Genomic DNA, 16,836 nt, shown 5'->3' with positions numbered 1-16,836 from the left:
GGGGGGGGGCCCCCCCCCCCCCGTCTGTCGGGGGACGCCGTTATTCCCACGCCCCTGTCCCCGGTGAGCCGCGGTGACCCACGGGCGCGCTGTCCCCGCTCCCCGGTGAGTGCCCTTGCGCAGCCGGGAGGGCGGCGAGCATCGCCAGCCCAGCCGATCCCTTCCCACGTCCCCTCCCGCGGCCGCGGCCGGACAGCCCTGCCAGGGGGCACGCACACACAGGCCGCCTTGTTTCGTTGCGTTCAGGGTAAAAGTTTGCTATTGTCACAATTTGTTACCAAGTGGCCGTAAATGTTAACGCCAGATAAAGACGCCTGTTTTCCCTTTCACTAAAGATATGCGACGCTTGGGAAAAAAAAGAAGGAAAAAAGGGCTGCTTTAACACTGCATTTTTCCCTTCCTCTGGGAAGGATGTATAACTCAGCTCCATCAAAGATCGTAAAAACATCTGTTTGATTTCAAAGGCAAGATAGAGCGTTTGGGCTTGGACTTCCCTGTGCAATGCCAGTGGCAAAGAGAGAAAGGTTTCCCATGGTAACCGAAGTGTTTAGCGTGGCGTCTCCATGCTGTGTTAAAATATGTAGTCTTAATGCACTGGTTCATAGACCTACTCTAGCAAAGTTGAATAGTTTTTCCCTGGTGGCAAAGTACAAGCTGCCTGACAGCCAGGAAATCTGGTAGTTGTCCTGGCTTTTGAGTTAATTCCACAAAGACTTAGTGCGTTAAACACTGGGAGCCCAGTCCTGAAGCCTTGGCATGGTCACGGCTCTTAGAGGAGTCACTGGGAGTCAGGAATCCTATTTACAGGGTGAGAAAGCACCCGCAGTTCTTGTTGGCTGTGGTTGAAGCTCAGCATCCCTGCGAATCAGCCCCTCAGCCCCTCACAGGATTGAACTGTCTCTTACCACGTGGGTCAAGAGGAGGCATTGTGGCTGAGACTTCTGGAGGGTGCTTAGACAGTTAACAGCCTAGTTGTAACTGAAAGTCAATGTCAGAAAGACACCCGCTTCCCTTGAGCTTCCTCAGTGCCCCAGGACTGTTGGGAAGATGCTGTTTTTTCTAACTTTTGTTCAGTAGGGAAAATAATCATGACTAACACCGGTCTATTAACCTTTAAAATACAAAGTGCTATATCCAGGAAGGTATTTAGACAGCTAATTCCCCAGTGACTCGAGGGAGACTCAGCGCAGAAATGAGATTTCACTCTGTCTTTGGGTCTGGCCCGTAATGCTGTTCCACTGTAAAGTGTGCTCCTGGTAGCAGTCCTCTCTGGGTAGGCGAGGAAGGGGACTAGGAGTACGTTGTCTGTTGATGCCACAAAGGCAGTCTGTGAAGGACGGCAGTGTTCTTGAAGGGGTAAGCAATAAGGGATGTGAGCTTCAGAGGAGCAAGCTAGAAATCACCGAGTCTCTCCAATCCTACAGAAGTCAGTAGAAACCCTCCATGTTTACTGTTGTGGCGAGATCAGCCTGCGAGAAAATTTGTTTACATGGAGACAGTGGTATGGTTGGTGGTTATATACGGTGGACAGGGAAAACTGGGTTCTAGTCCTGACTGCCACTGCTGCTGTGTCGTTGCCCTTGAACCAGCCGTTTAACGCTAGGTGCCTCAGTTTCCTGATTTGCCTCATACTCTTGTATTTATTACTATTATTCAGAAACCTAACTCACATGTAGCACAAGATTACATTTGTAAAGCTGCTTTGAGATCCTTTGATGTCAAGTACAGCAGGATACAAATGAAGCATACCATTAATATTTGTTCATGCCTAATATTTCTACACTTCCCATATATTTGAAGCGTATTCCTCTAAAACCGCTGACCAAGCCTGCTGGGAAGCCTTCCTACCAGTCAGAAGGAGAGCCTTTCTTTTTTTTTGCCTTATACTTAATCATTAGAATTGCCAACAAGTTAACAAGCTGTTTTCATTTTCAAGTCCCAGAGTGGCAGTGTCAAGAGAAGAGTTGTAATACTGTGTTTCTTTGTGCTGCAAAAACCTAACATCAATTTCCACCTTCAAGACAATGAAATACTGTAATACATTTTGTGTCCCAGCCCTGGGAACGCAGCAGGAAAATGTATTAAAGCAGCAGCTGGTTCGGCAGAGCAGATCAGCATCTAGCTGCCTTCCCATGATGAGCTCCACTTCTCCACCCATTAGTGGGTTTCCAGGTTTTCTTTTGCCTATGCGTCAGTGATAGGTGCTCCAGTATTATCAAAATCATGGTTCATCATTAGTTCTTCCTGTGGACTAGGTGGTTGGGTTTTAAGCTCCTTCTGGAAGAAAAAATAAAAACCTAATGATGGCCTGATTCATTCCGAGTGTGCGTTCGGCTGAAGTAGTCAGTTGTTACAAATACGGAGCATGGGCTGTTAGGCGTAATGCGGTGTGAAAGGAAAATCATTGCCCCCTTGTGTGCTCTTCTGTCTAATTGAATGCTCCTCTCCTGCAGCACTCGGCTGTGACTCAGCCAGGGAGCTGCAGCACTCGGCTGCCAGTGATGGGTTTTGTCAGTGGCCTCTTGGTGTGCCGGCCACCCCCGGCTGTCCCCGTGGCACTGCTGCGGCAGCGCTGCCCGACGAGGGGCCAGGCTCATTACCCCTCAGCATCGTGACAGGAGGTCCGACAGGAGGCCGGCACTGAACGGAGGGGCTTCGTCCCCGTGCGGGGGAGCGCTCTCGAGCAGTTGCGGTCGTTGTGGTGGCAGCCGCTTGTTCAGCTCCCGCTGTGACCACGTCGGACTGGCCACGCAGGAGGCTTCGGAGGGCGGGTGGGGCAGGTGGACCTGGGGACAGCATGTCTCTGCTGGCTAGTGGGGGAGACCGGGTGGCCAGTTAGCCTGCGTTCCCACTGCTGAGCAAGGGGAGTCACCAGCTTGGCCTGGGAATGGGCCCGTCGCTTTGATGGAAGCACTAACTTGCAATTAAGCACATGCTTAATGGCTTTGCGAGACATGGAGAAAACGTGCAGAGGAGCACGGTCTGGGTCAGAAGTGGAGGCTGGTCGGTTGTTCTCAATGAGTGCTGCTGAAAAAGTCACTTACCAAGGAGGTGAATTCTCAGCAGCAGCTTAGGGGAAGGAGGATGTATTAGGGAAGGATTTAGTTTGATTGGGTTCTTGTACTGAGAGTGAGTGGGTGAGCGCTAGGATTGCTTTCCCTGAACAGAAATAGCTTTTTATAATCAATTTTGTGTCAAATACCAGGCTGTCTTTGTAATGCATGCAGTTAAATTGAAATACTCGCATGGAGTCACTGCTGTGTTTTGCCCACTCGAAGCCCGGGTGGAATTTGAACCAGAGCCGCCAGGAGAGAAAAGGAGTATGAGCTCTCTGTAGCAGACTGTCCTTAACGTCATTTGCAGCAATGTGCTGACAGAGCTTATCAAAGTCCGAGGACGCTGAGTGGGTTTACTTCATATTTGAACTATTCTGCCCCAGCAGGATCATGGCTTAGTAGGTTTGAAGGTCATGTCGGCTGTGTGGCTGGAACGAGGCGCAGCTGCGGTATGCCAGAGCCCTTGTGAAAGCAGACCAGACAAGACCCCATCCCCAGCTTCCCAATGGCCCAAGAGGAGCGGCTGTGTGGGGTGTCCCAGCACCTTCCCCCTCGGCGCCACTGAAAATAAAGGTATGGCCATGCCTGTGGTGCGGGCGGCCATGCTGCATCACTGCCACATCACAGCGGAGAGAGGCCCCCATGGCATGCTCTTGCCACTGCCCCGTCTCTTGGGCTGGTGTTTGGGGCAGGGGGACAGACCAGGTACCTTTGTGCTGCTCCAACTGGCAGCTGTCTTTTTGGCCAGGGAAATGAGGATGGCTGCTGGTAGTCCCAGCCCCGCTCTCCCGGCTGTGGCTGCAGCAGAAGGGCAAGCGAATGTGGATTTCCAGGCATCTCTACAAATCTTCCCACTCTGGGTGCCCAAACATTGGCTGACGTGGGGGTATGAGTTTAACACAAAACACAGCGTGAGACAAACAAGCACACTTGAGGAAAAGCTGAGCTGGTAACCCCATCCCACTCTCCCAGCTATGCCGGACTCCTGTTCTCGTCTTCTGTGGTTTTCGCAGTAAGCCCCACGCTCTCCTTCTAAAAACTCCTGGGGAGGTAACTAGGGAAAGCAGACTTGTATTCATTAGATCTAGATTTGCTAGCCTAGATCTAGATCTGCATCTCTCATGGGAAATGTTTTGGGGTCTGCAATTCAAAAAAGGCTGAAAATCCAGTTTGTTTCCTGTGCTGAAAAACATAGGCACGGCGGCCTGGGATAATTGTGCGTTTCAGCATTAATTCTCAAGTTTATGGCTCTTGTGGCTTTGTGTCAGATCCTGCATGTTCATTGAGCACAGTGTTTTGTGGTGTAATGATGAGATACCCACCAGTGAGCTTTACTATAACGGGTTGTTAAATAAAACGAACTCCTTGGGTAGACTGTATAAACAGTCTCAGCATATATGTAAGCCTGGGCATAGAAATGTGGTTTGAAACCAGTCAGAAAATGTTCCCAAAGAAAAAAAGTCATATACACGTGGGAATACGACAAAGCATCTAGTTACTGTCCAAATACACTGTGGCATCTCCGTGGGATTGGGTTTTATAGGAGCTGAGTTACTTTGAAGTGCTGGTTTATACTAATTTAGAAATTCCAAACATGAAAATGAATGTGCTCTAACCTTACATCTACTCAAATAAATCCGGAGGATTAGCCACAGAAAGGAAACTGGGAATTTACACTTAATTTGTACATTAAAAATGAGGCAGGAGTTCTTGTAGCAGACAATTTCTGCTTTTCGCAGAACGTGTTGTGTTTGGAGTTGCTAGCATGCACCTGAAGGTGCAAATGCCCCGTTACTGCAAAGCTGCACCACACTGTTGTATCGCCATAATCCGTTTTGCTTCTGGATGTTGTTTTACAAGCGGTGGGAAGTCCGTGTCCCTCCAAGCTGCCGTCCAAGGGCTGGGCGGTGAGGGGCTGGTCTGCCCACAGCGGGAGGGACTTGGGATGCCCCAGGCAGGACCTGGGATGCCCCAGATGAGAGGTTCAAGCCACAGCCTGAGCTTTGCTGGGCTTTGCAAGGCTTCGGACTTGGACCCGAGTACTGTGTACCTGCTCTGTCTCTCACCTGGTATTAGCGAGTCGTGGCCAACTGTTGGGTATGTTTCCTTGGGAATTTATGTGGAAATACGACTTTCTGCTTGCAGTCAAGGCACACGCAGGTAGCTGGGAGCAGAGAGCAGGAGCCATGTGAATCTCGCCCTTCCTGGGAAGGCAGGCTCAGCTCCGTGGGCTGCCTGCGCCCGGGGGCTTTCCCGCTGCCAAGGGCCACCGCGGCCCTGGCACTTTGTGCTACGCAGGGGAGTCTCCCAGGGAACGGCTTGGTGCCCCCAAGCCGAAGGTGGGTGGTGGGAACTCACCTCCCGGGGGCCCTGGGACTCGCCTCTGCTTTGCATCTCAAGCTCAAACAGATCCCAAATTGCAAAGGGAAATTCGGTTGAAGTGGCAGAAGTTTCTGCACCTGGAAACCAGAAGTTGTGCTCCTTTAGGTGAGAGAAGAGAGAGAAAACGGCTCCTGGCTGTGGCAAAGCGCCCTCCTGCTCCTGGAGCCTTGGGCCTGTGGTGCTGGCTGGTGCTGGCTGGCTGGCCTGGCAAGGCGGGCGCCGGGTCCCTTTGCAGCGGGGGATCAGAGCTGCCCCCTTGGGTTTCTGGAGAGCTGTAACCACAACTGGCTGCACAGACCTTGTTATTCTCCTTAGCTAGAAATTCAGATTAATTTTGATCCATTGAGCTCATCAAATCTCCTGTAACTAAAGAATGGTTTAGGTGGAAAACAGAAAAAGGATCATTTTGTCCAAGTCCAGTGTTGCACGTGGAGGCACATCACAGCCAGGAGGACACTGGAGGACTCTGTGAGGTGCTCATACGATCGTATGGAGGTGGTGATCATATCTCGGCAGCAGTCCCTTCATTGGGGGTTTTCAACCACTTTTATTTGTGTAGCCCCAGACGTTTTCCATGGCAGGCGTTTGGCTCCCACATGTGAACACAAACCTGCTCCCCGGGAGCCCCGATGTGTGCTAGCTTGGCTGCGGGGTCTTGGTGGGTGGAAATGAAGGGATTTGCCATCTCTTTTCTGAGTTTTCAAAGTCTATTTTATAGTGATTGAGAGGGAAGATTTGGTGGGGCTGAGGGCACCCGGAGAGGTGAATAAGGCACCTAGAGATGTGGACGGGTGCCTGAAGATGCTGTAAAAACACCTCACTACGCCTTGAAAAACCCAGTAGGCATCTATTTAAACTCATAGGCAACTGCACCGTTGTGATATTCTGGTCTGATGACCTCTTCCAGCAAGTTGTTGGAAACATAATAGGTCTGAGCCCCTGACTGTGGTAATTTAATGCAAACATGGGCAAGCCTGAACCAGCAGCGGTTGGAAACAATCAATTATAACCACCTGAGTGCCACCACAAGCTACCTACAGCAGCGCGGCTGTGCCTCCCGGCTCAGGCTCATGCGTGGCACGTGCAAGGGGTCGCCCGTTGCGGCCGGGGTCTCCCCAGCTGCAGGGACTGTGTGCACAGGCGTGTGGCAGCTCGTTTGCACTGAGGAGGTGATGGATGGGGGTCAGCGTTCTTGACCAGGAGGAAGAAACAGCTCCATGCTCAGGGGCACGTGGTGACACCCGGAGGCATTGCTGCCTGTGCTGTGCCCCTTGTGCAAGGAGCAACAGGGCTGCACCTGCGGTGTTGCCGCAGCCCCGTGCACTTGCAGATCCATTTGTCATTGTGAACCCTTGGTACAGTGCACCAGTCTGGGCTGGGGGAGCGTTATTGCCCTCTTTTCGTGGGGGAAAGTAGGTGGTAAGAGACAGCCTGATTGATGCCTTGTCATTGATCAGATGGGTGGCAGTGTCAGGATTTGAACTGAGGTCCCAAGTGCTGGAGTGCTGCTGTGTCACTGTCCCCAGCACACGTACCCAGGGGCACAGCGTGGAGGGGGCGGGGAGCTGACCACTGCATCTGCAGGAGAGATCTGCTTCGCTTTGCTTTTTTTTTTCTGTTTTCGTTTTGGTTTTTGTTGGGTTGGTTAAATTATTGCAAGTTTTTGTTTTCTTTTCAAGTTGGGATCTAACACCTTGCAGCAAGTGGAGGAGGTGGCAGACTGTCTACGGCAATCTCCCACTTTGAGAGACCAGTAGAATTTATTGACGTTTTTGAGCAGAGGGAGCAGTACTAATTTCTAACATCTGGACGGCAGTTCTGCTGGCAGCTGCCGCTCCAGCGGAGCGAGGCTGGCGGGGGCGTGGGATGGCTCGCTCCGGAGAAGGCCCATATCAAACAGAGCCTGGATGAGCCCCTGTTAGGTGTGGTGCGCTGATGAGCAGGGCTGATATCAAAGCCCGTGATGATTTCGCCTCTTACCCGCAGAGTGTCAGCAGGGCTTGTCCAGTGTGGGGAGTGTACACTGGTTCCTCACACAGATCTGTGCTGGGGGTTGGGACCAGGATGTCCCCAGGGACCGGGAGCACAGGGGCCGTGGCGTCCTGCAGCAGCAGGGATGCAGCAATGATGGCCTGTGGTCTGAGCAGAGCTGATCTGCTATTGCCAGCCCCAGTGCCTTCCTCTCCAGTTCAGGATGCATTGTTTTTTGGAGGAAGGGACCTACAGATAAGCACAGCCTTGCAGGCCAGGGGTGGGACAAGAGGCGCATTGGCTTGGGGTGTTCTCAGGTGGGCAGTGGGATAGGGGTTAACTTGGATATTCAGGCTTTTTTCCCACACTGGGTGTCTCATTCTGCTGTGCCCTCCTCTGAAGGCGGCATGACCAGAGTCGCAGTCCCCGGGTTTGCTGCCATGCTCCTGAGGGTGCCACCACGCGGGTGAGCAGCGGCCGCAGGAGCTGCGGGACACCGAGAGAGCTTGGGGCTCATGGTGGGGCTGCTCGAGTCCAGGGCACAAACCCCAGTTGAAGTCTCAGGCCTCAGTGAAGCTGCAGGCTTGCATTTGCATCTGCGGCCACCAAACCTGTGCTGGCTGTTGCACCAGCGGCGCAGGCAGTGGGAGGCAGCTGATGTTGGGTAGCAGCAGTCTGGCCAGAGGGGATCAGCTGCTGGAACAAGGCTGCCCATTTTTTGGGCCTGAACCATTGAAGGGTCATTGCTCTGACAAGATTTCTGCAGCTTATGCATTGCAAGTGGCACTGGAATACAAATCTTTCAATTCTAACCCAGAAACAAAATTGACTGAAAGTCTGGATTTTGCAAACACGTACCTCTATTATTTGAAGGAAATTTGGAACTTGTCTTCCTGTCTCTGTCTCATCTCTGCTTAAAGTATTATGCTGCTTCGTACTGCTCCCTTCTGGAGCAAAAACCCTTTGGCTATTAGATTTTCATCCCACCGTCTGCTGACCGCTGCCAACATTCAACAGGTTGTGAGCTGCTAGCAGCCAAAAGCCATCTCTGGTGGATCACCTAATTAAAAGGGGCCACTGAAAACCTGGAATGTTCTAGAAAATGGCTGTGTGTGGAGCGATCTTTTTAGGAGGAGTTGGGAAAAGTTTACAGTATAATGATAGCACTCATTGAAGAAGGGAGATGTGAAAGATGAGGGTTTTTTTTAATGTAATACAAAATAGCAGTTTCCAAAGTTGTTTGACTCGTGAGTCCCTGTCATCCTTCAGTATATCTTGTAGATCAAGATGTTAACTGCAAGTGGTACAGAGGCACCAGTAATGGTGTGCTGTTGCGTGGGGTTCCTCGGAGAGCAGTGGACCACCACCCCAGTCTGGGAACCGGCTCACGCAGGCAGTGGGCTCAGGTCGGGCTTTCAGCAATCAGTGTGGCAGGTCATTAAATGGGAAGGAAATTGTGGCTAAATCTCTGCTTGAGGGGACAGACATCTGCATCTGGAGAGCAACTGATACAGATGTTTTCCTCCTCGCTCTTTTTTGTTTGGTTTGAATTGCGCGTGTCCCTGGGGTGAGCCACATGGCAGAAGGCTGGGATGGGTGGAAGTCCCCGTGCATCCCTCCCGGGATTCCCCCTGGCAGGGGAGTGCTCGGCTGCCGTGCTGGCCACCTTGACGCACTGGGGCTCCCTGAACACAGAAAGGCTACTTGGCCACTGTCAAATAAGCTGCTGAAGAAAGGTTTCAAGCTTTGGGGAGGAGCTGGGGTTGCAATGTTATGTCCCTGGGATCACCTAACCGTAGTGTCATTTTTTGCTGAGATTTGGTACCACAGCAAGCTGCAAAGCACAGTTGATCTTTCCAAACAGCTTTGGAAACATCAGTTTCTACAAATCTTGAAGACAGGCAGAGAAAAATATAAAATGGTAGAGAAAAGGAAAGCCTTCTATACTTTGACCAAATAAGAGACGTGCTCAGTTGCTGAATCCAGTAGGACCACTGATCTTTAACAAATTTTGAAATTATTCTGCTGATCCTAATTTCCTAATTGGGAGGGCGGGGTGGGGAGGGAGGACTGCCAAAGAAGAAGCTGTAGAGGTGCGATACTGGCAAGTCAACAAGCACAGTGCTTTCAGAGAGATGCCTGGAGAATGTCTTTTGCTTCGTACAGGTGCTGCCTGCAAGAGGAGACTATGTGTGTGAGTCCAAGGGCTGGCCGCAGGTCGGAGGAGCCTGTGCTCACACCTTCATTCTTCACACTTTCCGTAACCATCCATTTAACCTGTTTACTTGGATTTTCTCAGTCCCAAAAATGAGGGCAGAGGTCTCTATCTTGTGTGTTAGGGTGGAGGAAGGGTATGCCTGTGAGCTGGGGAAGCAGCGCGTCTCCCTTAGACCATGTCTTTATGCCTTGGTCGCTTCCACATTTGGAGTACACGGTTAATGACCAAAAAGGCTTTTTTTAACCTTTCCATGCCAAACTACCACAGCGGGCTGGGTGCCGGAAGCAAGTGGCGTTGTTTTGTTTCTGGATGCTGGTGCCGAGGTTGCTGAGCAGGCGATGCGCGCGGTGGTAGCCACGGAGGACGCCACGGTGGTGTGGGGCAGCGCTGCCGTTCAGAGGCAGGTTTTACTGAGGATGCGTAAAAGAAGAGTAGAGCTCTGCTCATTATCTCAGAGCTTAATTGATTTGGCAGAACTAATAAGGAAAATACAGGAAAACATTTACTATAAACTATTGCTAAATGAAGCAGTTTTGAACTGACACATGCAAAAGACCCTTTGTGTTAGGTAAGAAGTTGTTACTTTAATGGATGCTTTTTTCAGCCCAGAATTGCACAGATATGCCTTCAGAGCACTTTGAGCATGTACAGTGCCAAGTGTTAGTAGTAGCAATAATAAAAAAATAACCCCTGAAGATCGAGGAGCCAAACTCACAGTTCACCCAGGACTCCTCCCTGTGGGAAGGAGTTTGAATAGCTTGAGATTGGTTACTGAAGCCAAAGCTCAATATAAATGAGAAACACAGCTTGAGTGGTGGAAGGGGGGGCTCTCCCAAGGAAAGAGCAGCTAAGAAAATACAGGCTGAATAAATCAGGCGTCTCACTCCAAACAGTTTTGAGGGGGATGCGTTAATTTGGCTTTCAGAGCAGCGCCGAGCGTCCTTGGGACAAGGCACACTTGGCTGATCCGCTCTGCTCCTTGTCCCTGGGGAGCGGGGCAGAGGAGCCGCGTTTCCAACGGGCGTGAATTTAAAGGACATACAAACTCTCGCTGCTTAAATGCATGCTATTTTGACTATGACAACCCCTTTGGAGCCTGTTGTTTGTTAATCCCTCTGCCTGCCCATTCCTGGGGGATTAGATTGTATAATCTGAAGTATTGTATTTAATGCAGGATGAAGGCTAACATAATAAGCTTGACCAGTCTTCCTGGCAGCATGAAGGATGTGCAATTTCAGTTAAAAGACTGCTACTTTTTTGTATTTCTCCACTTTGAGCAGTTTCCCGTGCAGTCGCACGTGCTGCTTCAGCGGCTCTGCAGGGTGAAGTGCTGGCTGGGGCTTGCCAGACCATTGGCTTGTGCGGAGCGAGGAAGAGGGACCTGTGCCAGGGCTGCCTGGGCCAGAGGGAAGGTGTTTTGGGGGAGGTCTGTGCAGAGCAGGTCCTGCCAGTCTCCTGTCAGCATCGCCCTCGGCTTTCTTTACCAGTAGAATCATAGAATCATAGAATCATTAAGGTTGGAAGAGACCTCTAAGATCATCGAGTCCAACCGTCAACCCAACACCACCATGTCCACTAAACCATGTCCCTAAGCGCCTCATCTACACGTCTTTTAAATACTTCCAGGACTGGTGACTCAACCACTTCCCTGGGCAGCCTGTTCCAATGTTTAACCACTCTTTCAGTAAAGAAATTTTTCTTCACATCCAATCTAAACCTCCCCTGGGGCAACTTGAGGCCATTAGTTCAGCCTCAGGGTCAGCACGACGGGGTTGGGGCTTGTGGAGCGATGGATGGCCACGAGTCCGGCCAGTTTCTGCAGGAGGAGGTGGCAGAGGAGGCTGAAGGGGTAATCACACTGTCTGGCTGCAGGCATCCAGCTTCAGTGCCGCTGCTGGAGCTGAGGCTGGAACGACTCGGAGCTCTTACATCCTCCCTAACACCCCAAGGAAGGCTCCAGTTATAGAAACCTCCTGCCCTTTCCTCCTGCACCTGAAGTGACACAGCGGAAGACGGATGGCTGCGGGAAGCCTGTGTTTGTTCAAGCCGTTGTCGGGCTTTGGCCTCACCATCACAGACCGACTGGCTTCGCCTACAGCCCAGCTGTTCCCTAGTCCTGTTCCAGTCTTTCAACTGCGTCTTCCTTCCGAGAGGGGTTCTTGCAGGCAGCAGCCGAGCAGGCATACGTGAGGTCTGCGTGGGGCTGCCGCTGCTGAACAGCAGCCAGAGCTTGGGTTTTGCCCTCTGAGATGAGACGTGGTGCTGAGAGCATCTTCCGGCGTTTCAAACCACCTCACCTCTGGTGGTTTGAGGTCTGCGGCTGCAGCAGAGGTGAATGTGGCTGCTGCCGCTTAGATGCAGCAGTTTGGCCTGACCCAGGCTTGGCCTTGGACTGGCTGGAAATCTGTGTCTTTGCAGACTCACTGAAAACAGTTTCTCCTTTGCTTTCAGGGGGCTGGTGGGCTCAGTCTGTCAGGTCAGCTCTGGCCCTGAGCCCGGCTTCAGGCATGCGAGCCCATCACCTTGTAATGGGCAAGCACCTCGACCGTTGCCGAAAACTCAGAAATTGGTGAAGGGCAGGACAAGTGGCACGGGCACCCAGGGCTGCTGGGCATCTTGTGCCTCTGATTGTGCAGATTCCTGAGTAATTCTTGTGCAGCGTGAAACAGGTCTAAGGCGATGAAAAGTCCCAGGAGGACCACTTGTCTGCAGAGTGCTTGCTGTGCCCTGCCTTTCCCAACAGCCGTTCCCAACCCACATTGGTCCTGTGCTTGCCGGGCTTCACTCCTGGTTTGCTCTGCTCACTTCATGTGAGGGACACAAGCCTGAATTCCTCACTTGCTTTAATCAGGTGAATGTCCCATGTGAAGCTGCCAAGAGTGAATGTCAGGAGCTGGCAGGAAAGAAAAGGGCTGGAGTCGAGAGCAGGGAGAGGGAAGAATGAGTTTTCTAAGATTGGGGGGCAGGCTTTCCTGTAAAATAAAAATGAAGATAAGAGGCTGAAAAACTGCCAGGCATCAGGAGCTCTGCAGAAGCTGAAGGAACACTTTTCGGCATGGGGATGACATTTGTCAGTGGTGGAGGGAGGAGTGGGTGCACTGACATGGTCATTTTTCTCTCCACGCGGCCGATGCGGCTCTGCTGCTGGTGCTGCTGGCTGTGGTGCGGTGGATGCACGTTTGGCCAGGGATCAGTGATTCAGGGGGGTTTGACAGAGGGAATCTGCTGCTAGTTTTTCATTAGCAATTACTCCTCTTCAGCAAGATACTAACTTTCCCGATCCAGGGATGGAGGCGATAGTCATCCCGTGTAGGGGCGAGGCACACGGGGCTGCATGTGGATCATTGTGGTTTCCCAGGGCATGAACCAACACGGAAGTCTGCAGGAGAGGGCTGCTGCCGAGCAGCTCTCACGCACGCTCAGGAGAGCATCTGAGCAGGTCCTGCGGATGCTGACGGGCCTCCTGGCATCAGTCAGGTGGTGCTGATTTACCCCCTGGGACTCTGACCCCTGCCGTGTCCGGATGCCGTTGGGCTGGAAAAGCCACTGGCGTGGTGGAGCCGCGGGCAGGTGGGACATGGTCCGCGCTGCCACTGAGAGCAGACAGATGGGTGTTTGGACAGTCCGTTACTGGTGTCACGCTGGTGGCTCGCAGAGCACCGTGGGCCAGGGCTGGCACTGTGCAAACATGCAAAACACGGCAAAACCACTGCTTCCTCGCTCAAGAAACTTGTGGTCTAAGTAACCTGTGAAACCAGGGTGCAAATCTTATTTTAAGCCTTTTATAAGGATGTCTGCTGTGCTGGGGGTGTGCTGATTGCTTAGTGTGGATGATTCTCGAGAAAAACTCAGCAAGATTCATTTTATCAGAGGTTCTCAGCCCGAGTGCCTCGACTGGCCAAGAGTGCACGTTGATTTGCCTCCCATTGCCTAAAAAATATGATGGGAATTTAGAGGAGCTCTGTGATAATGCCTGCCCTTGCGGCAGCACTACAATTAGAGACTGCTTACGTCTCAAGTGCCTTAACAGTAGAGTCCTCTTCTGAGGATGACATTTTCCTCCAGGCATCCCAAAAAGCCTGTTTTTGACAGCTCCGGTTGCGCAACACTCCAGCAGATAAACGCGTGATTGTGTGTACAAACTGCTGGCAGCACGGGGAGGATGGGCTCTGCCTGGGAGGGGTTTCGTGGCCAGTCTGAGCTCTGCCCGACACAGAGGAGGGCTTGTACTTTCTGTTTTCGTAATGCAGTCAGGCCGGCTTGCCACCATCTCTTGCTCTGCCCGTTTTCCTATGGTGTCTGTGCAATATTTCCACGTTGTTTTTTAGCCTCTCTGTACTGTTCAACTTTGAGTCCATGTCCTGCTATTGTCTTCAGACAGTGTCCGAATTATTTTGAATGTTCTCTCTGCAATCAGAGATTTCCCTGAGTCATACCTAAATGTTAATAAAAGCCTAATGGTTTATGTTAAGGAAGGCAAGAGATAAGACTAGAGCCCTTTTATCACAGACTTTAATGGCCTGAAAATGTCAGTTGTGTGGGAGCAACTGCCAAATTTTGAGCCTATGAAGATGACGGCTAAGTCCCACAAATCAACAAGTTTGGAGCGGATTATCGGATGCTGGCTGTGTCATTTTCCCAGGACTCCAGGCATGCTAGAAGCCAACACTTTAATCCGCTCTGATACGATGCATGAAAGGGGCCGGACTCCCTTTCCACTTACTGTTGCTCTGCGAAGCTTTCAGACCCACTGTAGTAGAGTCAGAAAAGCCTTGCTGAAAGCAAAAGCTGCAGGGCTTTTTTCTGAACTGCAGCCTGCTTTTGATTCAGAAATAAACTCCATCTTTGCTTAAGAACTATTTTTAAGGTCACAAACACAGGATGCAGAAATCAGTATGTTTCATGGTTTTCCTGAGTGCTGCCTCACCACTCCTCTTCCTCCTTCTGTTTCCAGCAGACTTCCTTCCCGAAGGGACATCCTGCGCGCCTGCCTCTGGGGCGCAGCGCCCAGGGCTGGGGGGCTGTGATGGAAATACTGGGAAATTGCTTTTTCTGCTCCTTTTAGGCCTGTGATAAAAAACTGAACTCACACCATGAAAATAGCTGAACTCTTGAGCTCTGATGTGGCTGGAAATCTTTTATCTCTGTCCCGCTTTGGTTTTGCGATAACACTCGGGGGTTAATCTGACTAGCCCTCCTTTTGGATGTGGCTCCTTGGTTTGAATTAATTTGCATCACTTGTGAAATTTTGCAAAAATACCAAGTATGCCCTCCTTGCAAGTGCGTGGGCAGCAATGCTGCTCGGCCGGTGCCGGTTGTGGGTTGTCTCCAGCTTGCGCCCAAGGCGGCTCTTTGTTAGTGTCAAAGTGGCAGAGTCAAATGTTTTGGGTGCAGAAGGATCCGAATCTAGACCCACCCTGTATTTCCATGAGTTACTGAGTATCCAGGATGTCTAGCAGAAAAATAGTGGCAATACAGTAAATGCCCACAGGGTTGTTTTAAAATGCAGATGATAGAAAGAGATTGGTTTTGGAAGAAAACTTAACGTTTATGCTTTCCCCACTTCAGGGTAGGGCAGTTTGATTTAAGATGGAGCAAGACTTAACCCATTCCGCATGGAGAAAGCCTTTTAGCACAACCTTGAAGTGCAGTTTCCCAAGCTGCGGTGATTGCCTGGTGCCTGCAGAAGGATGTGACTTGGCCGTATCCTGTTTACCGTAACGTGGCAGAGTTAAGATGTCCCCTTGGTGCTGTGGTTTACAGACAGCAGCACAGTGTGTCACCCCACCCTGAGACCCGGGAGAGGGAAACACCATATGTTTCCTCCAGAGCTGATGTCATTTAAAGAAAGGTGTTTCAGAGGAAGGATGTATGTGGCCAAAATAAAGCTTGGTCTGTGTTAGAATAGTTACATCCTGTTTACCATGGAAAACACTTTGCACTGATATTAGGTCTGAAATGCGTGATTTATACACAGGCAGGCACAGCAGATAAGGAGCTTCCCGTGATTTTGGCCACCTGTGAGAAGAAAGGGCTGCGTCCCTCGGGCTGGGAGGTGGTGAAGCTGCCGGCAGACACACGCCAGTACCAGCTCTCTGGGCAGCTGCTGCGGAGACGAGGTGCTGAGCATCCCTTGGGCTCCCAGGCAGCCTGAGGTGCCTCTGTGCCTCAGTTTCCCAGCTGGAAGGAGCCTTGTAAGCTTCAGGTGGTTAATATTGGTAAAGAGTAATGAAGAAGGGCTAGAGATAATCATCCCCAAGACAAATAAACCCAAGTGCATTTCTAAAGGTCTGGCTGTGAATGGAAGGGACCATTAAATCAGAAACACGAATGGCTTGCTGTATCCTCTGTATGGTATAAAAAAGTTGTGTTGCCCAGTTACAGGGGGAAACATACACACGTAAGAATTTGGGCTGCAATTTTTTTAATAGAACGAAATGCCATAAAACTACAAAATGCATTTAACAAAGTCACTTGCATCCACAACACTTGATCCTTTTGTCTCAGTCTCATGTCACCCGAGCTGCAGCTCCGAACATGTTGCCTCCTGGTTGGCACTCTCTTTAGCAGGGGAAGTTTTTCAAATCAGTCTTTGTTGCTTCACATCTGACGCGACTGGCAGCAGCAGCGAACCCAGGGTCTGGTGTCTGCTGGCGCGCAGGGGACCGAGGTCAGGATGGTTTTGTGGAGAGGACCCAGTCTGCCGTTTGCAGCAGCACGCTTGCACTGGTCCAGCAGCAGGGAAATGAGCCCTGGACACGCCTGCGGCAGCGTGCTCCCTCCAGGCAGCGGGGGATGAGCCGTTTTGCAGAACAGGGGAATTGTCTGCTCTGTGTGCCATTGCACAGAGGATACTGTGGGTTTGTGATGGCACCAGGTACTGGGGAAGCCAGTGCTGTTTGCCAACCAGCTGCTACAAAAGACGGAGAGCTGGCTGGCACCTACAGTTGACACCCAGCCCGGTGGGGTTTGCTGCTGTCTTCTCCCATGCGAAGAGGAGGAGGGGGTAGTGCCACGGCCTGCCAACTGCCCCCCCACGGACAGACCCCGGCCCCGGCCCCTGCAGAGAGGTCACCAGCCCTGCCGTGGTCTGGCAGGGGGACACCATCCCTCGCTCCTGGAGACACAGCCCAGTTGCTTCGCATATGTTTTGAGTTTTAGCAAGTTTCTTCCCCATTTTTTTCCAGGGATGTGTTGCTGTAATGTGGC

At 51.4% G+C, this 16,836-nt stretch overlaps 1 protein-coding gene across 1 annotated transcript in view; it reads left to right on the top strand.

Moving 5' to 3' along the window:
* The first annotated feature begins 11,416 nt into the window (after nt 1-11,416).
* PLXND1 (plexin D1) overlaps nt 11,417-16,836 on the top strand; it is a 74,658-nt gene continuing 69,238 nt past the window's right edge. Inside the window, exon 1 of the mRNA XM_009320117.1 lies at nt 11,417-11,476. Within this exon, the coding sequence (XP_009318392.1) occupies nt 11,417-11,476 (60 nt within the window). The remainder of the gene's footprint in view (nt 11,477-16,836) is intronic.

The sequence above is a fragment of the Pygoscelis adeliae genome, unplaced genomic scaffold (assembly GCF_000699105.1).
Source record: "Pygoscelis adeliae isolate BGI_AS28 unplaced genomic scaffold, ASM69910v1 Scaffold302, whole genome shotgun sequence".
Taxonomy (NCBI): Eukaryota; Metazoa; Chordata; class Aves; order Sphenisciformes; family Spheniscidae; genus Pygoscelis; species Pygoscelis adeliae.
Note: the sequence above shows the minus strand (reverse complement) of the source record. Positions and strands in the feature narration are given on the sequence as shown.